The sequence below is a fragment of the Lagopus muta genome, chromosome 5, assembly GCF_023343835.1.
Source record: "Lagopus muta isolate bLagMut1 chromosome 5, bLagMut1 primary, whole genome shotgun sequence".
Taxonomy (NCBI): Eukaryota; Metazoa; Chordata; class Aves; order Galliformes; family Phasianidae; genus Lagopus; species Lagopus muta.
Window position 1 is genome coordinate 58,938,446 of NC_064437.1, and position 27,204 is coordinate 58,965,649.

Here is a 27,204-nt window from a genome sequence, read left to right on the forward strand (position 1 = left end):
GGGTCAAATAACAACCTACAAGTAAAAGCACAGGTTTATTTCCACTGAGTCACGGTATCTCATGTGACAACTCTACCTCCTAGAAGAGCTGGCATTTGAGACAATCAGATTGGTGACTATAGAAGGTATTATATAAAAATTATAATTACAGTGATATATTGTGACACTAAAAAGAAATCTAGGTTTTCTACTTTTAGTGGTACTGCTGTGGTCAAGCTGTTATTGACGCTGCAGGAACTGTAACTGACTGGTGTTATTGTCACGTGCAAACCCATCTGACCAGATTTAAACTGTAGGCGAGCAAGTCTGCAATACCTCCTGTATTTGCATCACCTTGATCTGTTTAGTCTTCCTGGTATTAAATCAGGGATTAGAATTGGACTTCAGGTTTTCAACTGACTAAATGAAGAATGATTTCCTCCCATGAGTGTGCTATATAAGCATTTACTATTTTTTAACCATAACATTGTCAGGCTATAGGAATACTTTCTCCCTCATTTATATTGTGTTGTCTGACTTCTTGTTGGCGTGCCACCATAATTAATGATGCATAACTATGTCTAATTGATGGCAAAAATCTGTAGTGCTCTTTTCTTTTGTTAACCAGAGGCAATTATCTGTAAATAAAGTCACTCCTCTGAATTTCTCTACAGTTAGTAGTCACTTGTATATGTTTTTTTATTTAAAAAAATCTATTTCATCAAAAGGCTGATTCTCTCCTCTAGTAGTCAATTCATTGACAAACAGTCATAAGTAGCGAATCAAGTCTTCCTATGTAAGCTTTCCTCAAAAAGGTAAGGTTCAACTCTACTACTCTCAAGTTAGTTTCTTATAATTAAAAGGTATTTCACAGTTTAGGGGAGAAATCCTGTGAGTAATGCTGAAATAGTTGGCCTGCAGATGCTACGATTCCACTAGGACCCAAGGTCAGAACTTAACCCAAAAGTTAAAAATCCCCCTAGGGGTGAGCAGGTCAAACCTTTCTGGACAAAAGATCTGATGACCACTGGTCCTGGTATATAAGTTAGAGAGTCATTTTTGACAAACATAAATCTCTTCTGGGTATCAAGACTTCATATGTCTTTAAATTAACACTCTTTCTAATCAAGAGACAATTAGTAGAAAGGTTGTGGGCTTTTGTTTTCATTATTTTAGCGAAAAATTGTATCAAACCAACTTTTTCAGATAAGGAAAATGTATTTCTTCCATCATGTAGTTTCCTTATAAACAATCTTCTTCTTAACAGATGTTCTTGCTTATAAATTTGTTTCATTTTCAACCAAATATCTAAAAAATAATAATGATGTGACATAACTATAATGTCACTGATATTGGTCCTAACTGTACCTGTATAAGATTTGGCAGCTGTTTTCCCCGTTTAAAATCAGCATTTCTCCTTAGTCAATTTTTTGCTGTGTGAAGATAAGGAGCTAAAAAAAAGTAAGTATAAAGAAAACCTTAGGCTTCAGAAAAGTTGGATGGTTGGATGTTATTAGAGGTGGATACTATCTGGGAAGAGGTCTTTTAAAAATAAAAGAATGTTTTTCTGTGTCCTGGGCTTTGTGTAGGGCAAAATATCAAAGTAAAAAAAAGGAAAAAAAACCTACTGCAACAGAAATGTTAGATTTTAATGAAAGTGCTGGGAAACTCTGACTGACACTTCCAAGATTATTTCAGATATGCCAGACTCTTACAGTCACTGACAGTCAGTCTGTGACCTGCTCAGATGCTAAGCAGAGTAATGAACATGACTGAACATCCATCCTAGAGATGAAGACAGTAAATTCGAGTGGGATGTAATCTAGTGGGTGAATGTGGTATTTCTGTACTTCTCAAATAAAATTGAGCAATATAATCTGACTACAAGTAAGATCTATGCCCCTATTCCCACAATAGCAGATGAACACACAAAGGCTTTTTATGGCGAGTACACTTAGTTGGGCTATTCTAAAATCTTTACATCAATCAACAGGCAAGTGTGTCCTTTAACTGTACACGGTGAATAGTCTAAGGCAGGGTACTAGGTCTGCTGTAAAATATTTGTAGTCTCAATATCTGCTGAAATAAAGCTTACTGTATGTCCCTTTAACAAAGAGAGCACTGGAGTGTTGAAATTACTTACTGCTCATTATACAAAAATGGTAATAGGACTCCCACTATCAACCTGGTTACAGTGCTCTTGCATGCTTTCCCTCACTCCTCTCCCTGCAACTTTTCCACCACTGAGACTGACGCAGCATAATGCATCTGCTGTGAGTCACGGTGTGAGCACAGAGAGCAGTAGTGTCTGGAAATTCAGTCACACAAACTAAGTGAATAATGTCACTTTCCTTTGCAGTATTATGACATCTTGTGAAAAAAAATAATCAAAGCCTCTTCCTGCAGCAGCTCTTAAAGAAAGATGACAATAGGCAAATGTCCCATTGTAGAAAGTGCTGGAGTCAAAGCAGGGCCCTAGAGCAGGACAATTATTTCAATTATCTGGAATTCATGATGAAAAACAGCAGCAGCTTTCAGGAAATATGCATGAGTCTGGCAATTGCTTGATCAGTTATGACAGTCACTGCCAAATATCATGTCCCGTTGGGTTTTTCAAGGGAAAGGCCCGGAACAGGTGGATTATTTTAGTTACCTATGCAGCATCACAGGAGTGCACTGTGGCTCTCCAGAGATCAAACAGGCCACCAACTGCTTGATTAAGTATGACATCACTGGCAAATTCACAAGGCTGTAAGAAATCACAGCAGAGACAGAAAGGGAGTGCATAGAGCAGATGGATTGTTTCAATTATTTGGGCCCCTTGATGAATAAGAACCTCAACTGCCGTCAGCAGATCCCATGGCAGGCAAGCAATAACTGCATTGCTATGACATCACTTTAAGATCTGATATGGCTTAAGTATTTCAACAGCTGCAAAGCTTAGATTTGTCTTAGCACTGACTTGACCCAGAACTAGCTTTAATGCTGAGAACTGAGCACTGAGAAAATAGTTTGTGAGTGCTTCCAAACACTTCATGGTATTTCAGTTTTTCACCACTGCATAGAAAACACTGAACAAGCACCAGGTTCATTCCCTGACAATAATGTTCTTGTATTGCATTTTTCAGGAGGAGTCAGCAGAGGAGAGCTAAGATCTGCTTACCATCAGGTGCCAGGACAGACCACAGTATCTTAGACCCGTTCGTAAATCTGGGAAGGCCTGAGCATCCAGAAAATGATCCTTAATTATAGAATATATGAGGTTCAAAATCTGATAGGTATGACATTTTTTACCTGAGAGGCTGCTCCCATTTTGACTTCAGTTAATCATCTGCAGCCTGTAGGTAATCTGCCTTAATTGTTTTTATTTTACACTTATGCTGACAAGTTTGATGTTAACAAAAAGGTACATGATAACTTATGTCACTTGCCCCTTTCAGATAGAATTATATATTGACTAGAGTATGGAAATCTAGTTTACACACACAAAAAAGCTAAAGAATAGAAGACACTTCAAAGAATTAGTAAACTTTGAAGCGTAGAGATTTGTACAAGGCAAATCCCATCCAAGTCTTATCAGATTTAAAGTCAGATCTGCTTTCATCAAGCCTTGAAGGCAGAAGTGAGTCAATAGGAAACTTCTCTTTGAGCCATATATGTCCTGTTAACATCCTTGAAAAAAGTTAATGTTATAAAGGATTTGATTTCTGCCCTTCATTGTCTTTAAATTCACCTCAGCACAGAACTGATAGAGTAATATTTTTCCTCAAAGTAACTGACCGAGTTATGGGAGCTTAGGTGGGGGCAGAGAGGCATCATTTCTGTTGAAAAACAAACAAACTCTCTGTAGTCATTTTAATCCTTCCTAGTCTTAAACTGAAAATAAATAGAACCATCAAGGAATCAAGGAGATTATTTAACTATATTAATTCTAGAAAACATGAAACAGAAATTAAAATTTTTCTGGAAGCTGAGTTATAAAACAACAACAAAAACCATAAGCCTTTTCCTTCCAAATCATCTCTCTTAAGATCAGTTAAGGAAGGTATTGATTACATTCGACCTCAGGAAAAAGTAATCCTCGTTAGTATCCTTTACCTGCTATGTCCATTTCCCATAATGGGGGCAACCACTTCTAAAGTGAGATCAAGAAATGGCTTTTGGGAGGAAGAACTATCAGACTGAGGAGGAAAGCTGAGCTTTTCCTCTGTTTCTTTATGATCTGAAATCTGCACTGCCAGACGCTTGTCACTTCTGGTTATTTCCAGCCAAAATTGAGTAGAAACTATCAAGAAAATATTACTGCCTGGGTTTACAAATTTTGGATAAGAGGTGATGCTTTCATACTATTCACGTGACTGTTTGAAAGCAGCTGTCCCTTTTTCTTTCCTTTCTCTAATCTTCAAACCACCCAGTCAGTGCTGCTTGCCCTCTGCAGTTCAAAGTCAGGCATGGATTGAAGCTGCTGTCGTGTGCTTTAATTCAGATCATGTTATGTCTGTCCCTAAAAAGCTGTGAGTCAGAATGCTAACAGTTTCATTGCTAGCTTAAAAAATCATAATACTATAAATTATCAGGGTTGAATTATAGCCTTTCTCATCTGTGATTCACGAAGCTGAGACACGATCATGTTTCATGCTTTTCTTCAGTCCGACAGACCTTGAAACTTTCTTTTGAGGTGCTTTTGTTTTCCTTTAAAAAAGCACATTTCTTTCAGAAGCAGCAGTGATAGTAGCAGTAAAATTCGTTCAAGTGCTGTAATGAAATAATGAGAATTGGCAGCCCTGCTTGCAGAGAAGGATTCATACAGTGTTTTTCTAAGTGATGCTGAAGATCCACTTCCTTGTAGTTTTTCTTTGCTGTACTGTTAGAGTGAGGCAGGATTGCCCTCTTGTTCTAGAAATAATTCATCTGAATCAGGTGTTTGGCAGGATAGTGAAATAGCAGGTGGGAAGGGGTGGGAGACCAACAGCTGGTAGAGACTGGGAAGGTGGAAATAGTTTAGAGCGACGCAGAAGGAGAAAGATGAAGACTAAAATTAACGGGACTCATGGAGAAGAGTATGTACTGCAGGGAGAGACAACCTAAAGAGTAAAAGGAGATAAGGAATTTGGACAGATGGAAGAAAGAAATAAGTGAATGTTTAGCTCAGGGAAGGTTGGGGAGAAGGGAATGAAATGAGCAAAGAAATAATTGGAAGACTTTATTTAGAGAAACATGGAATGGAAAAAAATTTAAGCAATGTAGGTGTAGAATACTGATGGGTCAATGTTACACTTTTTTGTGTGTATGTGTGTAATCACTGATTGCAATTGCAGTTTTTTCTTCATGCTGTAAATTCTCAGGTACCATAACTGTCTTTTTTCCTCACAGAGGAATCTTGACTGGTAAGGCAACTTAAGTTGGGTACAGGAGCCTATTCATATTCTCGATTATTATGTTCAAAATCTTCTGTAGTACTGCAGCATATATGTAAGGTCATATTTCATATTTTTAGCACATGAAAAAACACTAGCTATGCACTTTTTAAACAGTGCCGCCAGCACATTGGAAATATTGTGGTCATTTGTGTGGTTTTCCAGAAAGTCTTTTTCATCTTGGAAAGCTTTATATCTAAAACTCTGACCAAAACCCAGAACTATAGAAGTGGTTCAATATGCTGTGGTTTTAATTGAAATAAGTCATTTACCATTTTGCACCTTTGAAACAATGCTCTTATACAGTGGTCCTAAAGATAAAGCCATTGTATTTGAAGGAATGAAGATAGTTTTTATCGGTGTTCTTTTAGGATCGACCACAAGGACCGAATAATGCTCCCAAAGAAATACATTTGGATGAAGATGACTGAACATGCAGATCCAAAGGCCCTTTTAGGATACGGTGAACCTTTGGCCTTGGATGAAGAGCGTTCTTGGATGAAAGAACTCCAGCCGAAAGACAAAGTCTTTGCCTTTTCCCTTGAGACTTGCAGAGATATGAAAGAGATAAAGGAAACAAAGATTTGCAGCTGAATTCTTGCAGGGTGCAGTTCTAGTGGCTGACAGGCACCCAGGTGGCCTGTCTCATTACTGTGGAATGTCTCATGCTTATACCCTTACTGTTCTCCTGCAACTCCCTAAAACCCTCACATGCATTTTGGTTATTTTTTTCTGCTATTTGCAAATTACATTTAATTGCGTAGTTTCTGTATTAAAATTTGTCCTCAGACTCAAGTATATCGTGTAGCTAAGAAAGTAAATGCAGAAAATACATACTGTACTTGGTTCATAAGATTATCATATTTGTACCAGCAACTGAGGAGGTAATTAAGTAATAATCTTGTTTTTCTTTAACGGCTTGCCTAAACTGAAAATACCAGTAGTTCATTGAGTCAATGAACTGACATTCACAATGTGGTCAGCCATAGCTACCTGGTCATTTGAATGGATTTTCTACTCTAATATATTGAACTAGGTTAAATTGATATGAAGACATCTAGGGATTTCATAAATTTCCTTACTAAATGCTCAGTATACTTGAAACTTGGTTATACTTTTGACTATTTTACTTTACAAAGTGTCCTTATTTTCACTTTTTGTTATAAAATGCAGCTCTTCTAGACAGTTTTTGTTTAGATTCTTAGAGTATGATTTGATTTCATTAACAGTGTTTGTTGTTAGAGTTGAACTTCAAAGTATGTCTGATACCTAACATGTTACTACCTAATGGATTTTCTTTATTGAAAACGTCTAAAAACAAAGGCTGCACACAGAGAAATGCTGTACCAAAGTTAAAGAGCTGAACTTTCCCTGCATCAGTCCCCACAGAGGGAGACCTAATTACTTTCACTGTTGTAGAAGAAGTATAATTCTGCTTGTATATCAACTCACATGCTATAGTACCTTTCGTGCTAGATAGGAATGTGTAGTAAGTATGTTGGAATTCAGGCATCTATGGTATCCCTGCTCTGAAGTGCAGCCACCAGAGAGGTTTCTCAAGGGGCAGACCTGAACAGTGTAGCAACAAACCACCACCAATAAGAAGGCATTCGCCTGCAGGGTAGCCTAGATAAGCCCAGATATGGAGGTATTAGTCTCCTTCTTTTCAGAAGTCCTCTGTAACGTTTTGAATATTTTTCTTCAACAGCTATGTCTTATTGCCCAGCCATCCCTGTTTAAAAGCAGTTCTAGAAGCTGTTTCCAGCTAAGCAGTAGACTTTTCTAAACAATAGTGCAGATGCTTTGAAAGCTTAGCTTATGACTTGAAGACTTGGAGACAATAACCAGTCTTTGATCAGTGATTTCACTTGCTTGTCTTCTCTGCTCACATCTCTATTTTGTCCCCTACCCTTCCTCTTTGGCCTTAAATGGACATAAAAATTATGCATGACAGTTGGAAGTGTCGTTTGCTGCAGGGTCTCTGTATGGGCTGACTAATATAAAGTAATTCATATTGAGATGCATATGTATGTTTGTATGCACATTGAGCCTGTTGGAATGTGGATGTACATAAAGAAACCTATGACTAAAATTTCAGGTATCTAGATACTGAAAAATTAAATTTTATTGTTTACTCTTGAGCATTGATGTACTGATGCTGTTTTGTTACTTCCCTAATAAAAGAAACCTTTTTAAATGCTTCGATATTGAATAATGTTTATGGCAAAGAGGCCTGGGCTAATTTTCCAAGAGGAGACAAAAGGCAGAAGACATGGCTGTGTCTTGACCTAAGGAATGTATTTCTACACTGTATGGGCAGGACTTGACAAGTGATCATATCCAAAACCATGGGTTAACTTAGAATAGCAATCTTGACTTAATTTTCTCACTCTCCTATTACCAAAGGAAGATTGTTAAGATTGACCTGCATTGCCAATTTTACTTGTTTCTCTCATATCATGATTTGTTTTGTGTTGTTGTGCTGTTCTCAGCAAGAATGGTTCTACATCTGTTTCAGGATCAGCTGCAATTACAGAGCTATTTTATTTTCCTTGTCTGTTCTGGGCATTTTGCTGAAGGTTCAAACAGCTGGTCTAGATGGCTATGGTTTTGGTGCACCTTCGTGCTTTTTTCTAGTGTCTGATAAGTTATGTTCTGTCCAAGGTATGTTGCTGAGTATAAAATGTGAATAGTGATCAGGATTAGATCAGAAGATGTTTCCTTTTTCTTGTGTTTTCCAGGTATTCCTGAAACACATTTTTTTCCCCCCTGGTGTTAAGCGTCAGTGTAGCAAAAATGCAAGTCACAGCTTGAAACAGTGATTGAACACCTGGTGGAAGGCAGGGCCAACCCAGTGGAACTCAGGTGCATGCAATTTACTTGAGTGGCAAGAAGGGCTGGAGCCAGGATCCACCCCGTCCCAGACCTCATTTAAGGGTTGGCAGGGGAGGTAAGGGTATCTTGCTGAAGATCCCTGTATAATAGAGGCCCTCGGAAGGTAAATTGCTTTTTTTTTTTTTTTTTTTTTCCTTTATTTCTGTGCCCATGGCAGTTGCACTTGAGCAAACCCTCAGTTGCTGCAGCCTGGGACCCTGCTGTTTTGCTGTTGTTGCTGTGCTTTCCATTGTGCTGCAATTAGCAATGCTTCTGTGTTGATAAATTGTCATTTTTTGCCTGGGAAAACGTTGAGGGTATCTATCTCCTTGGTCACTAGTGTGGCTTCCTTTAACGTTGATTGAAGTTCACTATGCTTATCTACTTATACACTAATTGCTTAACTAAAAGTGCTGTGAATCTGTGTTATAGCTGTGAAAGAACATGAGAGGCATAATTTGTTGTTTTTAAAGCTGTATTGCAGGAAGAATTTGCCCTTATGTATGTGTGCATAGAAGTCTTTCAATCATCTGGATTAGGTATATCTCAGAATAGGATGTGGGGGAAGTTAACTTTGCTTAGGTCCTAAATTTTTTCTTTGGTGGAGGAGTAGGGGGGGCACTGGTAAGGACTCTTCCTTTGTCTTTTGAATCTGACCCCCAGTGCTTGACCTTGAAGATTCTTTTGCTGTAGGACTTAAGGTGGAAGAATTCAATTTTATTTTTGAGGCGAGACACAAACATCTTTTTTTTAAAAACATTGAGTCAGTCTTAAATTCATATGGGGGCTTTCTTTTAACTTCTGTTTTATTCTGTTTCATTTTCTTTGTCATAGAGGCTGACAGACACTGCACACAGAGTAGATGCTTGGTATTGGGGATTCATTTATCACGGAGACAAAACATAACAAGATCCTGAGGCTGAAAGTCAGAGAATTTGATCAGGAAAGATGATGCACATTTTAAAAAGCCAAAGTATTTTATTATTGGAATGCATCATTCAGGGAATATGATAGATTTTCCATTAGTGGAAGTCTTTGATCAAAACTGCTTATCTTTCTAAAAGAAGAGCTGCCTCAAGAGCAAGCAGCTCAGCCTGATGCAAGAGTTATTGACTGAGGGATTTTGTCCCTTTTTAATGCAGAATGCATCAGATAGGGGTACCATAGTACCACAAATAGCAGCAGTTATTGTAGGAACCAAGATTAAACTTTAGCTGCAGAGGTGATGCTGAAAGAAAAAATATGAATGGAGCATAAAGGGACTCCTCCTTATGCTGCTAGTACCAGAGAATGTGTATGATGCATGCTACAGATCAGTTTGTGTAGACACAGGGTTACCAATAATATCAGTGATGCCTGTAAAGGCAGGTGGGCACTTTCCTGCAGGTAGGTGACTATTGGAAAAAATTGCAGAACTTTTAGCCTCATAGGCCAGAGCTGCAGCAACTTCATAACCTCACTGTGTTCACATCCACTGTCTGATATACATAAACATTTGACAAGGGTCTATGAATGTTAGTAGGTATCATTTTTTTCCACGTGGAGGAATCCAGTGACACACCTTCATTTGGTACATACTTCCACATCAGATGCCATTTTGTTAGACTGCTCCCCTGCAGCCATTTGTCACTGGCAACAACATGGAACTGTATATTGGTGGGAAGGTTCAACCTATACTTACACTGTTGTGCCTTTTATGGATAGACCCATATCTTCTGTCCAGAAGGGTGCACTTTACATAGGTTACAACTTTTTTAGTTGTTTTTCATGTGTCCAGAGATTGTGCAGGGGGCTTTTTGTGCTGTCTGTAGTAATTCCTTTTCATATATGTAGCCATGCGGTATTCATTGGTCTCCCAGATCTTACTAATCTGCTTTTTCCTCTGTTCGGTTGTTGTGCACAGGCAGCTGAACTGGAAAACTTTAGTGCTCAACTGACTGCTATCTTTATGGGAAACTTATGCTTTAGTGAGAAGTTTCCTACAGTACAAGAGGTATCAAGCTTGGCATCATATAGGTCTTTCCTTTGTCTTATTTAATGATTTAACCTTGTCTTTAGAAATGTGGCAGCTATTAGTTAAATGCATTTGTGATAATTCTTATCTAATTCTTGTGATAGTTCTTTAATTCTACATCTTTTCCTTACTCAAGGAAAAACAAAATCTATTGTTTTTTAAACTTTGCTGTATATTTATTGTGAAAATCCATTACTGCAAGTATGGCTGTATTTACTCTTATACTGATAAATGTCCTACTTCTGATAGGTGAGTGTGATGTAGGAGAAAGGAAAGAGAATGAGCAAAAAGATTCTGCGAAGAACTATTTTCCTTTAGATGTTGAAGAATGGTTCTCTTTTAGCATAGTAACAGTTCGAAAACCTCAGAGGGGCTACTTGCTTCTAGATGTTTTTTCTGCAGGGAAAGCATGAACTGTAAAGCAGTACTGACTCTGGTATCAAGTGTGGTAGTTCTGCCCATTTCATTGTCCCTGTGTTCTGTTTTCCCGCGTGCTCGTAGCATGTCCAGGAAGCTTTGAAGTCCTATTTCTTTGTGGTGTATGGGACTGTGCTGCAGTTCTGAAATAACTGTGGTTCTGCCTTCTCTGTGTTCTGCTTTGTAACAAACCATGCTGCCTCCTCATTATGAGAAATGTCACATTTTGGTACTTTCCTTTGTATGAACCTTTCTATTCTGTTGCTCTTCAATAGTGCTTCGAAAAACTATATGCTTCAGAGCCAAATACCTAGGTTGTTTCATACTTTCGAACAAGGGTGAAATATCGTTTTTAAAAAGAGCAGAACTAAGGCTGGAATCCTATGATCCGTTTATGTTAGTATACTCAGTGCTATCTAGAAACTTTGTATGCGGCTTTCAAGGGCATTCTGAAGTTAAATATGCAAGTCTGGGGAAAATCCTACATTCACAGGAATTCTATCTTGTTTCTCTGGAAATGTCTACCAGACTTTCAGCTATTGCTCTGTCAATTTCAGAACTAATTTTGAATATTCTGAGGTGAGATGACAAAGGAAGATCTTGTGTGATTTTATGATTTAACTTCTATGTGATACTTGCATAGTTGAGATTAAATGTGAATATCTGGAATGAAGTGGTTTTTAATAGCCACAAATTCATAGGTTCTATCCAGAGAGCATCATCAGCAAAGTTATCTGTTCGCACTGAAATCAAAATGTTTTCGTGATCTTAATTTTTCCTCCATTTTCTCTCTCTCCTTCCTTCCTTATCCCCCAGATTTCATTCTATGATTGCCTTGTCACAAGTTATTCACTTTTTATGAGTATCCATAGGAAGAGAAGGGGACAGAAGTGATAGTCAGGTGATAGGCTTTGTTTTGTACCAAGTCATACAACTTAGTTTTTCAGATAACAACAAAAAGCCAAACCTAAAATGCATTGTAGGTTGTCAAAAAGCTGGCACTCTAAATACCAGAAAATATTAATATCTATTGTCAGGAAAAATAAAAAGTATGAATCACTCTGTCTCTATGACACATTTCAAAACTGCTATACACAGCACAAATTATAGTCTGTTTGATGGTATCAGAGATAATAGCCCTCAAGAGTTTGTCTCGAGTGCCCCGCATCCCTACTAAAAGGGTTCAATTGTCTTGGCTTACAGTATAGTGCTTTAGAGAAAAGATTAAGGTTCTCTGAGGTCATCTTTGCTAAAAAATAAAAGCTGATACAGAATTATTGTTAACAGTTTCATGTGTTGTGTATTACATTCTTACTGCAAAACATACGATATCTACCTGTAAAAAAAAAAAAAAAAAAAAAAGTGATCTATTTCCTTAGTGTCCTACAACATGTTTCCAGAGTGCAATCTTATTTTACCCAAATCTCCTGCACAATCCTATCTTTTAATTCCTTCTGTTTTCAAATTCATCATAGGCATATCAGGAATATCCCTGTGCTAAGCAGACAAGTGGGTCCTAAAACAGAGGAGTCAGAAATGTTTCAAGGAAGGCTGAAATATAAAAGACTCACTTGTCTGAAAAGCTTAGGAGGAATTGCCCTCCTTTAGAAATGCCATTGCCTGCAATATATGTATATAAAATAATAAAATAAAATATATAATAAATATTAAATAATAAATAATAAAATAAAAAATATAATTTTTTTATTTTTTTTTTTTTTTTTTACTTTTCTCTTAGCTGATGGTCTCCTGTGCTGAAAGGAGATAAGGAAACAGCTTCGATGAGAACTGTAGGAAATGGCTGTCTTCCCCTAAGTGAGCACTTGTAGCCAGCATCTTTGTTTCATTTCCAGGGAGAAATATAAGAGATGAAAAGTACTCTGACCAGTGTGGTTCTTCATGGAAATTCTGGAACAGAATGCTATTACTTGGCAACACTGGAGGGGAAAAAAAAAAAAAAAAAAAAAAAAAAAAAAAAAAAGAAAAAGATCATAAATGAAATAAATGCAAAATCAGTTTAAATCATACAAATTTTTGGAGGAATTTGTTTCGGTCTGTTTGGCGAAGGTTTTCTGTTGCTTCTCTTTTTTTCTTTTTTCCTAATCAGTTAAATGACTCAATTTTAACTCCTTTAAACTCATAGTCTAATCCTTGACTTTCTAATCAAATATCAACGGGGTAAAAATTCACCCATACAAAAGGGAAAAACAGTCTGATATCACAAAATCATTTGATTTCTTTTTCTTGTGCAAAATAAAGTAATTTTTGCTTTTAATGATGGAATTTACTTTAAATGCTGAGGCGCGAGTCCTGCCTCCATAACATAAAAGGATCCCTTAAGGAGGGGTTCATTGGGTAGGGAGTTGTTACAAATTCCATGTGGTTATTGAAAATAGAAATGAAGCACACAGCAAGAGAAAGAGGAGGCTGTAGAACATCTTAAAAATGCATTTGTTAATATATTAATCTAATTGGTTATAAAAAAAATAGTAAGTTAGGAGGGAGAACATATATAGATTGCTTGACATATGTTATGCATCTTCGAAGAGAAAAAGGTCATTGTTAAAGTTTTGTTTTTTTTAAATACAGGCCTGTCTTCTGCATCTCTGGGGTTAACTGTAATGCTAGAAAATACCAGCAGATTAATTTAATTACTTTACTTACATTCTGTTCAGGTTGTCCTCATTGTTATGATGTCCCAGTTGCCTCCAGCAGTTCATTAAGGAATGCAAATACTACATAACTTATCCTTTGTTCTCTTGACCCTGCCTATCTAAAGCAACTGAAAACAATGGCAAATTGCTGATTCTGTTCAGTTTTGCACTTGACCAACAGGACTGCAGCTCTTAAGTCAGGGAACCTCCATAAACCATTACACACACCACTGCAAAGAGCTCAGCTGAGTGCACAGTTACAGCAAATCCTTTTCCCCTGAACTAGTCAATCTGCAGATATTTAGTGTGCGTATGATTAAAGTGAAATGGGATGTAATATGAAACTTTTCTCTCTCTGATGAGATCTTAGTTGTGTCCAGTAAATTCTACTTGAGCTCTTTCTCCTATGAAAGAAGATGAAGCTAGCTTAAGTCCAATGATGTTAAAAGGGTAAATAATGTTCTTTTGAGAGTGAAAGGTGCATGTGTGTATGATGATGCAATATGGTAGAATAACTTCCCAAGAGAAGTACCATAAGCACTGCTATTCAAGATGGGTAAATAATGTAGGTTGAAAATCCAGAATTTGGATCAAATGAGTGTTAAAAGAACACTTGCTGTCTATATAGGTATAATATATGTTATATAATGTACACATATATAATATATACATATATAATGATTTTATGGCTTTTTTTTTTCTTTATTCCACACTGAAATTACTTCTGGATGCCATTGAGTCTGCCACTGGCCTCAGTGCTCCTCAGTATCTTGTCTGTTTGAGTCAATCAGTGTCATGAGAGCAGAGTTTTAAAGTTGTAGACACAAATGTTTAGTAAGAACATTTCAAAGAGAAGCTTTTGCTGGCAGAAAGCATGTTTGTGCAAACTGATGATGACATAAGCAGCATCTTGGGTAACGTAGCCTGAGAATGAATCTGCTAAGAAATCTTCAAATCAAATGCAGTTGTGTCCAGGAGGAAATCATTTGCATTGAAAATTGTGCTGTAGCTTACTGCATAGGCTTGGCAGCCCACACTCCCCCTGTTCTCTGTTATCTTGTTAACATTATTACTTGGGAGCCAGAGTCAAACACTTATATTGGGTAACAGTTATGAGTACTTGACACAATGTCAGTTAAATGTGTTGGGGTTTTTTTTTTTTCATAATTAGAATTTTGACAGGAAAGAGAGGAAGAGGCACAAAATGAGAAATTAGTTATTTCCTGTGCCTCTGTCATTGCCCACATTAGGCTTCGCTGATGCATTTTGCATGATCTCATGGCAGCTCCATCCCAGCAGCCTGATCTCTGCCAGGTTTAAAGACAGGATGAGTAAGAATAAGAAGCAATGAGAGAGAAACGTTGCTGGTTGGAGAAATAGACCTTCTAAATTACCAAAATTGCAAGTTTGGTTTCTTGTTAAGTCTGCTGGTAAACTTTATTTGGGTGTTTACATTAATACTGGGAAATATACCTATAAATTAAGTGTTGCTTAAAAATCATCAATATTCACCTCCAATTTCTATTTAAATCTGCATTGTCTGTGGATGTTTTTTTTGTTTGTTTTTGTTGTTGTTTTTGTTTGCTTGTTTTTGCTTTTGCATTTTGCATCTGGAAGCTTTATATTTCATTTCTTTTAACTCAATGCCTTCAGGTAGAAAGTGAAGCAAATTAGCAGGTATTTGTACCATAAGAGGAAGAAAGGATCTGCACAGCTCTATGGAAACCTCACAAAAATTTCCTGAAAACTTATAGCATCATACTAACATCAGCACAGAATCCAACAGATGTAACTGACAGGTCTATAATTTCACTTTCCAGCATAATGTTCTTGGAACCTCAGAGAAATGCAAAACTAATTCTTGCTAACAAATGTACAGTGTTATAGGTATTTACACTTTCCTTACCAATGAATTTAAAAGTTGACAGAAAGAGGGTCAAATCACATATACTCTTGCCAAACCAAAAAAGGAAAATTATGATTAGAAATAAAATCTATACATTTCAAGCTGTATTCTGAAACATTCTATTTGTTTTCTCAGGATTAGTCATGTCAAAGGCACTGGAAGAAGGGTATTAGAGTCATTCTTATTCTGCAAGAAGTGTATTAAAACCCACTAATATTTCATGATAGCAGCCTAAAGGGGGGAGAAAGTGACTGTATCTTGTCAGATAGGAATACGTATAGTCTAACCAGAAATCAAACATAATCGTATTTCTTTGAGATGTTTACAAGCTGTCAAAAATTAAGTCATAGGAGAATTATTCTAGTTCATAAGTACATAAGATCAGATAACTGAGTTGATATGATTTTGTAAATTCACATAAAGTGCTTCTGTTCTCTTTCTTGGCTTGTTCTCTCTTTTCCCTTTTTAGGATTGTTCTTCCATTGGCTGAATGTTTAGCGAGAAGAATATATGCAATGTAGGATTTATGAGAGCTTCTGACGTTTATGGTATTTTTGATTAACACTTTTATTAAACTTGTCTGAAAAATAATTCATTATTTCAGTTTTTCTTTGTAGTTCTCTAAAAAGCAGCCATGATCATCAAATAGATCATGGCATGTAATAAAATCCATACAGCCAGTAGTAGAACATACTGTCATATAACCATTAAGACTGTTCTAGGAGCCAAAATGTTGGAACTAAGAGTATTTTTAATGACTTGAAATTGCTTGAAGTGCTTTCTGAGAGTAGAAGGGTGCTGATTTATTTATCTAGTGTACTTAGCTAAATTAATTTGGATAGAGGTACTTTAGTTTTAATCCTCTTACAGTGAAATTTATGTTAATATTTTTAGGTGCATCATTTTCTCTGAAGGATAGAGTTAAATGATACTGGTCTGAGCATTGTCATTAAGTAAGAAAATGTGAACAAACTAGCCAAAAAAAGCATTAAGGGCTGCAAGATTACCTGAACTATAGTCATAATTTTTAGAAGTGACCTTGCAAGAAATGGAAGTAATTCAGTAATATTTTCTCTTTTTCTGTTTAATTGGTTTTTCAAAATGGTAAAAGTCTGTAGTGCAAGTGCATCAGCAAGCATTTAAGTAATATTTTAAGTTCTATATAAATAAATATATTGTTCCATCTTTCTCTTTTTTTTTTTTTTCTTATTGCATTGAGTTCTGCAGGCATCCAAGAGTGACAAGCTTGGAGCTGTGCCTGGCCCTGTTCCACAGCCTGATGGAGGTGGAGGCTTGTGCTCTGTCCTACTTGCTATTTGTTACAGTTTCATCTTCTAAAATTGAATTTTCATTTGTAGATTGTTATAAAAATTACTTAGTGGAAGCATGTTAACCTGAGTTTTGTAAGTGAAATGAGCAAGATAAAGGACTTGATGTTATCGATAATAGTCTGCTAGGTAAAAACGCAGACTGCTCATCTGGGCTGATCTCCTTGATATTATTTTTATTATTATTTTCTTCCTTATTCTACATTCCACATTGTTTTGTACGTGAAACTTGGTAGCTTAGTGTCTAGGCATCTTCCTCGCTAACTGCTATGGTGATAAAGATTGCCTTTATCACTGAGAGTAGCTCTGACCAAGACCTTTTCCTGTATATCTTGTTGCTCTCACAGACTAACTTCACCTAGTACTCTGAATTCCTCATAATCTTTTCTCTCCTCTTTCTGAATGTTTTCATTAGTTGGATCCTTGCTGCAATCACTGTAGGATCTGAATGTCCTCTGTGGATGTCTTTTCCTCCACAGACAGGGTGACCTATTGGTCAATAAAGGCTTTGCTGTCCACATCTGCTTGTTCTCTTAGATTTGACTCTAGTAAAACAGAGCAATCCCCTGGTTTAGAAATAAGACTGAAAGGTTATTTTTTTGTTGTTGTTTCTATTGACTCTTGATTACAGACTGCCGATTGCCCATAAGTTCATTTGGCAGAAATATTGTATTTTCAGCCCAGCTTAGGCTATTTGTTCTCGTATTCTCTGGGCACTGGAGAAACTATGCAAGTCTCACAGAAATTGTAGCAAAAAAGCCTGCTCCTGTTGTTGTGTCAGTTTTACCCTTCCTTGTTCATGGTTTAGAAAGTCCAGACAGAAATATACTCCTATATTGATATACACATACGTAGAGTATGTAGATAATATAAATAGAAGGTTCTGAGTGTAAGAAATTCCCAAGACAAAAGAAGTGGTTATCTTCAAGGTAAAGACTAGTTGTAAACAACTGTTTGACTAGTGTGACAAACATGAAGTAGTTTGTGATAAATTAGCCCCTGGGAGGCATGCGAGCAAAGAAATACATAGTTCAAAGTTCTCAGTTGGTTGGTGACAGTACTGGTTTACAATATTTTAAGGCCTTGGGATCAGTCCCTGTCAAGTGCACCTTTAACCTGAACACTTTTTCTTGTATCCTCACAAACTGCCTGAGCAACCTATTAAATGAGTCAGGCAAGCTATCGTGCTATTAAACCAAGGTGTATGAATTCAGAAGGGTGATTTATTTATTTATTTATTTATTTTTTTAAAGGGACTGGATGAGAAGGTAGTATGGTCTAAAACTAATATTGAGTCTTGTTGGGTTTGTGTGTGTGAAGTAATTTAATTTTTGCAGCAGAATGCCTTCAGCACACATGATGTGGCACATATTGCAGGCAGGGCTTTCCTTTAGCCTTTGTACTAAAATTTCAGTGCTTTGATTAGAAAGATTTTCACAAGTATCCTGAAGACCTCAGGGCCTGAGCAGCTTTGAGACCAGAGAAGACTGGGGCTCAGGTGTAGTAAAGTGAATGTGTCTGTAAGGAACAAAAAAAAAAATTATTTTTTTTTTTATTAGGGCTGATGACCTTACTTCCATACTGCTTGTAGTATTCAGTATTTCCTTTGCTCATTATAAGAGATGCACCATAAAGGAAAGCAACCAAGAAAACCAAGAAGATACTGGGGCTGGCATGGACTGCCCAGAGCAGTGGGTGCTCTGTTCCTAGAGATGCTCAAGGCTAGGATGGATGTGGCCCTGGGCAGCTGGTCTAGTCCCTGATTTAGAGTTTGTCAACCCTGCATGGAAGGGAATTGGGAACTAAATGATTTTTGAGGTTCCTTCCAACCTGAGCCATTCTTTTATTCCATTGTTCTTTTAGTTATGAAAGTTGGGATGCAAGCCATCATGTGACTGTGTTTTGTTACGAGTGATCTTTTAGTCCTTTTTTATTATTATTATTATTATTATTATTATTATTTTTTCTTTCTTGCTCTAAGCTCAGCTCTTGTTGGTTCAGTCCCATGCATGTTTCTGCCTGTGAGGTTGGCAGCCTCGGCCCTGCTCCTGCAGGATCAGTCTGCCAAAGCACTGGCTCTTTGTCATTACAGAAATTGGCAGATGGAGGTGCTAATAGCTAGAGACAAGGTTGGAGACAGGGTTCTGCTTACTTCACAAAAAAACCCTCTAGCTGAAGCCTAAGCTGGCAGTCCCTTTTGAACAGGAAAAGCATTTGAGTCGCCCAAGTAGCTTCTGTTACTTCAGGGGTAAATGCGGGGAGTTTGCCTTGCATCTGTCTTAAATTCTCTTGCCCGTAATTTTGTGCCTCTTTGTCACCATGAAGAACATGAGGAATTTTCTCCTTTCTCTGCAAACACCTCTCCTTTTCCTTTTTTGAGATGTAGGCTTCAGCTTCTGAAGATGCATCATGGTAAGCATCATTCAGTGCTTCACTTTGTATGAACATAGTGAACTCCTGACAGATGCTGTGTTTAGTGTATGGAAAGCACATATGAGAGCAGAACAAACTAAATATTTACTGCCTAACCAGAACTGAATGTCAGTCCATCTCTAATAAGCAATTTCCTTAAATCCTTCAGGGTACTGGGGCAACTCTCTTTCCTTTCCATTGTTTTTTCATTGAGAGGCTCCCATCCATCAAGCTGTACGAAGGAAGCAGGGACTCAATTCCTACATAGAATAACTAATGATTTGCTTTTGAATATTCTCATTAACATACATGCACTCAGATAAAATTCATTGAGATGTCCTACTTCAGCTTGCATTTATAGCATTTATTCCAGCTTTTAAACTTGCAATAAGTTTTCAATGTATTAATGCCATTCAGAATTTAAAAGATACTTGAATATATGTTGAACCGGTTATTGCCTTCAATTCAAAAATCGCTTTAATGATAATCTGTTCATTTTTGGAAAAGGTTCACTATGAACAGACTTGCTGTAACTATGGAGTTTATGTGCATTTTTCCTAGCATGCTACCTACGCACTTAAAATTCAGTACCAACTGCAACTATAAATTATCTTGTAAGATCTTGCAGGATATCAGGAACATTTAAAAATTTCCCTTATTAGAGTATTTTAAGCTTTAATGTTATTTATTATCAACTAGCTGTAATACATTATCAATTTAAAATGCCGTGTAGCTTTTATTAGTGGTAGGAAAAAAATCTGCGTGTAGGAATAGAGGACAATTATACAGCAAGCAGCTTCTACACTACAGTAGCATAACTTATTTAGACTTATTGTATATTATAACTTATTGTGATTTATGTAGGAGACTTTCAAAAGAAATAATCAAGAGCTGTTTTACTGTTGTTTTTTGTGATTATTTATTTTTTTTTTTAATTTGGAGATTATCCTCCTTTCAAGGAACTTCTTATATTATTGCATAAGTTTCATAGAATGGCTGTCAAAATTGAAACTTTGACAGAGTGTCAAAAGGCACTGGGCTTTGTGTAACTCTGTATTTTTAGTATCCAGAGTTACTGAACCAGACTTTGCTTAATTAATAACTATAGGATGTGAGGCAGTTCCAGTACTGCTTTTTCTATTAACTTGCAATTTCCTTTAGGAAATGAGTAAACTGGGGGAGGGGGAAGGCATGGCTGCTGAGAATAAATGGGGTACCACCGTACATTGCCAAACTCATTTGAATAAGTTAACAAACATGAATTATAAATTGAGTAAGTTTAATTCCGTAACTCTTACAGCACGTTTTGTAGGAAGAGCAGACACAGAAGACTTTTTAAGCTAGATGTGGTGTGAGATTAGGGAAATCAAGAGATCATTTCATAAAGTTCATCAAAATAGAATTCCAATTCTAAATTCCACTTGGTATTTTATTACTTTCAAGTCCATATTTATATAAGATAGAGATATTTCAAATATAATTCACTTTTTTCAGTGTAATCTCCCTTCTTTCCATTAAATTTGTTTTGTATTGCTGAAACCAGTGTCCAGAACACTGGCTGTTAAGAAGTTCTTAATACTTTGAAAAGTTAATTTTTTTTGCCACTGAAAAAAATCTGCCATGCGAGTCTAAATTGCTGAAGTCTCTGGCTATTTTGTCCACTGAAATCATGACTATTTAACTATGAAGACAGAACTTGGTTTAATGTTTCTTAAAGTTTTGTTTTTGTTTTTTTTTTTCCAGAAGAACTGATAATCTTTGTCATATGCATTTAAAGCTAGATTATGAAACTTTGGCTTTGTTAGAATGTATACATGTTTGTTTGATGTGCATGTTTAATGTCTATAAATGCCTTAGAGATACTGTGATATCTATTGACTCCATCGTGACTTAAATGACTGAATTTTTCCAAAGATACTCTAGAGGGACAAAGAAAAAAGGACAAAAAAAAAAAAAAAGTTAATCATTTATTTGATTTTTTTTGTTTGCTTAAGTCAGTATTGTTATATTCTGACTCTATTTTAAATGCTCAGATTTCAGGAGGCTGTTGTTTATATGTGCATTGTAATTAAGTCATAGGAATGTACAATCACTGAGTTGGAAAGGACTTTTAAAGGTCATCTGGTCCAGATTCCCTGAAATGAATAGGGACAGCTACAGCTCTATCAGGCCTGACCTTGAATGTCTCCAGGCATGGGCCATAGTCTTCAGGCTTTTAGTATCAGAGATCATTTATGTGGGTACAAGTTTATAACATACATCTTTGTTTTAATTTGGCATGTGTACAAGCACACTTGAAATTATTTCTTGTTCTTTTTTAACATGTGCTAGTGAGTTCATTTGAGTGTGTCTTGTTATTAAGTTTCTTTATTAAAGTCACCTTTTAATTTCCTGAGTTAATTAAAGATTTATGCTGTTTTCACAATCTTCTAGTTGTGAGATGGCAAGTATAATACCCTTTACTCATTTGATTTCTTGTAATTTATCACCCTGTCAGTGGAGTTGTTGAACCTATTACTTTGTATTTAAATATTAGCAATGAGTGACTGAAACAAATGAGTTATAATAGTTAGCATGTATTTGTAAGTGGTATGAAAGTATTATCTTAAATTCATACCGAATGTAGGTTGTGAGTGAATAGCAACATCTCATCCTGTCAGTCTGTGTCAAGGATGCAGTGTAATGAATGTATCAGGTTAGATAAAATTTTGCTTATCATTAAACATGTAACTAGTGAGGGATTGGTTTTTGTTGCAGTTCTTGTTGGTTTTGACTTTTGGTTATTGTTGTGTTTTGTTTTTTTTTTTCTGCATTCTAAATTTAGTCAAGACTAGCCGCACAGAACCCCCTGAGTTATTTTTGTGCCTATTGGCTAATTATCTGCAGATTCAATATGCACCCATATGCATGTACAGCTGAATGAGAAGCTGAAAATGGACTACATCCAGTTTTGATGTGAAGTAACATGCAGATTTGTTAAATCTGACACATGGGTGAGATTTAGGTAGTCATCAGATGTGTGTCCTATGGGACACAGATTTCAGCAGAGCATAAGTAGTAACTAAACTCATAGCTCTAAATGAGGACCGCTTCTCTGCGTTAGAGAAACCTGAAGTATTCAGAATGGCTTCTGATCCAGAAAGCAGAAGTTCAGTGAGTTGATATAACCTCCAGGGTAGAACAGCAGTTAAGCATGGGCAAGGACATTTCATAGCTTATGCATCTAAATTCTGATGGCGTCTGAAGCTTTAGGAAATGTAGATCTCATCCTTCTAGTAGTAGTCTCCCATCCCTTATGTGAATTCCTCAATTAGTGTACTGTAAACTAGTAACATTCAGGTGCTCTGTACCACTTGGAAAGAATTAAATATTCATCAACAGTTAATGTCTGACAATCCCCAGGGGTTATGGCAGACACCAGGGCTAGTTCAGTGTCTTACTTTTAAAGAAACAAAGTGGGGACCATTATTGATATTTTTCCCTTTCATAGAAGTACAAATTTAATCATTTTGTCTTGCCTCTGTCGTCTTTTCTTAAGAATGGATTAAGAAAGACTTTTTAAATAGGAATTCCTAATTTACTAGCCACAGTATGAACTTGTGATCATATTATTGCACATGAAAATTGACTGAAAGATAAGCTGTATAATTATTTTACTGCAATAGGTACCAACAAGAAACTGAAAATAAAGGCAGGAAGTCTAAATACAAGAGAAATGTCTTGCAAAATTTTCATACCTTTAAGTCTTTCTTAAGACTAGTCCAAAACAATGCAATAGGCGTATCTTGAACCTGGAAAGCACTTCAACATGGATTTATTCACCTTGGTGAAATATTTAGAAATTGAGTGAGATGTCTAAAGTTTGTAGAACAGAAAATATGTTGAACCAGTTTAAAATGCACATCCTATGTTATTGACTACTAGTTTTATTTCTGTTCTAAACAAATTTATTATCATCCACTTCATTTGGTTTTATCATAGGGCTGTTTTTCTATTGAACCAACTTTAGATAAGCATTTCTTTTCCTTTTCATTCCTGTGGAAAAAAACATGTCAGGGCTGGAGAAGGAAACATTTGAAATGCCATTTACTTATTTTTGAATTGGCTCAGAACTGAGTATGTCATTTTCATAAGACAAAACAGAAAATTTCTTTCTGAATTTCTGAGGAAAATAATTCTTGAATCTTACTAGATAAATGAAGACAAGTCACCATTTTCTTGTAGGCTATCATGTTGGTAAAATGTTAAGAGTTTAAATGGTCTTCCATTTAACGTGGCAGATACAGTTCAATCATTTGTTTCCATTTGGGAACCTGGAATTAGGCCATAATATGCTGCATCTGTTCATTCTGGTTTTTCAGTCTCAGACTTGGCCACTTTGGCCCAGTACAAATTGCATGCCTGCAGGTTTTTAAAATGAGCTTACTGCCAACTTTTTGATTTTTAGTATTGATTATGAATAATTTTAAATGTATATCCTTAAGATTAACTAACTTTGTCCTATGGAGAAACTTAAAAATCTATGAATAGATTAGAGACTTCATGAATCAACATTTAAAAATTTTATTTGGTATTTAATGTACTGAAAACCTTTCTTAAAAATAATAACCTTTGCTTTATTTTTGAATGTTGCAAAGCAAATACTTAACATTCAATATATAGTTATATTCCTATACATCAATAAAATTGTATTAAAATAAGAAAATACTGTCTTTTATACTGTCTCTAATACAGCTTTTTAATATTTGGGTTATTTCAAATTATTAAAAAAATTTTAGAGAAAAATGCAGTGACCAACTGTAAAATAAAAATTTTAAAGAATGTATTTTTTCTATGACGCTTTAGCTTTGTGCTTCAAAAGCAGTAGTTACATTGCAAGTTTGTGTTCCTATTAATTACGTGTAACAGTCATTGGCAACTCATAAAATCATAGAATAGTTTGGGTTGAAAGGGACCTTAAAGGCCATCCAGCTCAAACCTCTTTGCCATAGGCAGAGACATCTCCCAGTTGGCTGCCAAGGCATAATTTTTAGTATTTCAGGGATGGGACATCCGTGACTTCTCTGGGATTGAGCACCAAAGCTATGGAACCTTGGTGCTGTCAAAAAAAAAAAAAAAAAAAAAAAAAAAAAAAAAATAGAAAGACATGCTATAAAAAGCTTATGTATTAAATACAAATCAGAAAATACAGAGAGTTCCTGCTGGATGAAATTACAAAGTCAGAAGTTTTTTGCGGCCCATTTTTGCAGTTGATTTGGTGCAAGCAAAGACATTGGTTTTAAACCCAAAGTACGCAAAAACTGATATAAGATTAAAAAAAAAAATTCACATCTTTTCTAAATAACTTCTTTTTCTAACAGACATAAAGAATTTAGTGTGTAATTGATGATGTCAGCGTTATGCCTTCTTTAGCTTGACTTGCATAAGCTCTGACATTCAAGAATAATGTGGCCTTCCTAAAGTGGTATTCATTGAATGTTTTCATCTCTTATACATCTGTGAGCAAGAGTTTGGGAGGACTGCATTACTCATAAATATGAGCAATGTGTGAGTTCTATAGATCACACGAAACAATCATCAATAAAAAGCTCTGTAGATCACATTGCCATACATCATGCATATGCCACGTGTTTCACAGAAGGAAAAAAAAAAAAGTAATTAAGAACTCTGGTATGGGTTAATTTCTCTCTTTCTTAGGTTATAAAGCCCAATTCCTTCATTTCTACCAATGAAATCTGAAGTCCAGAGGCAGGACGATATTTCTCAGGGAAAAACTGTGGATTTTGTTTTTAGATTTTAGATTATCTAAACTTTTATTTTCTAACTCCTAGACTCATGGGATAGCATACTGAACTGATGCTAATAAAATACCAAGTGTATATTTCATAGCTTTTAAGTGAATTCCAGGTCTTAAGAACTGAGAAGCGTCTTTGGCATTTTGAGTCAGATATTTGTGAACTTAGACTAGGTCTTCTCCAATGAGTGTTTCTAAGTCTGGAACAAGAGTATGGACATGTGCAATAGGCTATCTATGACATAACCTGGTATAGTGCATTATCTAGCAGCATATGAATTTAATCAGTTGCATGTATCTGGTAATTGAAAGACAGAGGAGCATGGCAGATCTAAGAATCCTGGTAACAAGTTAACATACGATGTGATGTTTCTTTTGAAGAATGTGAAAAATTGAGAAGAGAAAATTCATGTTACACAATCTGTTACAGTCAATATGAAATGAATGTGCTGTAACAAAACTGGATTTTGTGGAAGATCACTGACTCACAGAAAACTAGAGCTGTAGAATAAAGAGGGTGAAAATCCTCTGGGTATATCTCTGACTTGTAGCTCTGTTTTCCCCCTTTGAGTCTTTTCTTTTTTTCAGCCTTGGTGATTAAAAGTTAATTTTATTTATTTTCTTTTCAACTCCTAATGATCTTTCTTAACTACTAATGACTATGTAGTAGGGTTCTAATTACATAGAAGTGTTGTCCAGAAAACTGCTCTAACAATTAGAGAATAAATAAGGTGCTCAAACTATCAAGGGATCCTTGAGACTCTTATGATATATTGGTGGAAAGCATAAAACAGTATCACTGAAATAATGTCTCTAAATAAAAATGTAAATATCTGCCTCTGAATTCACAACTATGTCGGTGAATCTATGCCAAGCTATGTGAATTCTGTCCTGTTTTCTGCTTACATTACGTGCTATTTAAAAGTCTGTTTTTGTGCCAATGATACAATATGCACGTTCATCACACAAAAAATGTTGTTATGGGTTAACAGGAATGGAGGTAATATCTGTAATGTTCATAGCTATATTGAAGTACTGAACCAAACTGAAACCCCTTGATCTGCTCCTGTGCAGTAAAAATGAGTAATCCATACTGACACACATCAAAGTTATCTGCTTGTAAGAACAGAGGAAGTTTCCTTTTGTGCTGTAAATTGCTCATAAGCATGGACAATTTTAATCTCTGTCTCTTTGTCATGGACATGAGTAGCCCACAAGAAAAGAGTTAAAGATTGTGCATCCAGTCTATGGGAACATATATGCCCCGTGACAGACAGCGTGCTAGGAATGGGACATATAGGTAAATATCCACTGCCTTAAATATATCTTTCTGCACGTTATAATAATAAAAAAAGATATCCAGGTTGCGTTGGCACATTCTCCAGGGGGTGGTGAGAGACAAGATTTATTAGAGAAGTTACTTACTGTGCTTGGATATGTTCAGAAACTCCTGTGATTGCTTTAGGGTATAGGAAGAGTCATGGGATATAATTAGATGAAGAGCAGCTTTGGCAACAGTGTTAAAGGAAAGTAGTTGATAAACGTATTGTGTAGAGACTATAGAAAATATGAAATAATTTGCTCATGGGTAATCATCGATGTTCTGGAAGATCACAATCTTTGCAAATCCTGAGGAGAATGTGCCTTTCTTTTTTGGGGAAAAAAAAAGTTTCTACATGAGGAATTAATCTGATTTATAAAGACTTTCTATTACTTTCACTGTAGGAAAGTATGAACTTCATTATCCTCATTTATTATAGTTAAGGAATACATGACTTAGTATTGGTGAAGAGCCAGACTCTCTATGGATGCAAAATACACCTATTTCTGTTGTTTTCCCATAATAGCAATGCCATTGATTTAATTAGAGAGAATCCAATGATCTACAGTCTGGATTGTGAGTCACTTGTCTTTTTCCAATTACTCTCTGAATATTGAGAGAAGTCAAATATTTACAGCAGGGCTGAGTGGCAGCAGAAGGCCCTTACCAGCTCACTCACAGTAAGTGGCTGAACCATGTTACTGAACAAGGGTTTGTTTACAGATGGTTAATTAGGGACCTAACTGAATCTTTTAAAAGGACAGATGCAAATTGATTAACATCTCTATCATCTGCGAGAGCAGGCGTTAATAAGAAACTCTTACAAAAAAGAAGGGATATATCCAATTAACATCTTCAGCTTACTCAGCAGTTCACTGAAAATTAGGAAACTTTCTGAAGCCCAAAACCAGAAGAAAATGGAGGAAAATCACAAATAATGAAGAGGCAATTAACATAGACATAAGAAAAATGTTTAAAATATATAGAGAAAATGTAAAAGATAAAACCCAGTAATACAAAGATTTAATGGATGAAATGTTAATCCCCAAATTAAATTAGTCATTAACTGTATGTTGAGACTTCTCCCA

At 36.0% G+C, this 27,204-nt stretch overlaps 1 protein-coding gene across 9 annotated transcripts in view; it reads left to right on the forward strand.

Moving 5' to 3' along the window:
- ATRNL1 (attractin like 1) overlaps positions 1-27,204 on the forward strand; it is a 424,497-nt gene that overhangs the window by 332,927 nt on the left and 64,366 nt on the right. For 3 of the 9 annotated variants that reach the window (XR_007376983.1, XM_048944561.1, XM_048944562.1), the window contains one exon: positions 5,768-6,947. The exons of the other annotated variants lie outside the window; for them this stretch is intronic. Coding sequence is in view for 2 of the 3 variants with exons in the window: in XM_048944561.1 (XP_048800518.1) it covers positions 5,768-5,827 (60 nt within the window). In the remaining variant the exon portion in view is untranslated. Of the gene's footprint in view, positions 1-5,767; positions 6,948-27,204 lie in introns of those variants that run through there. 9 annotated transcript variants of the gene reach the window in all.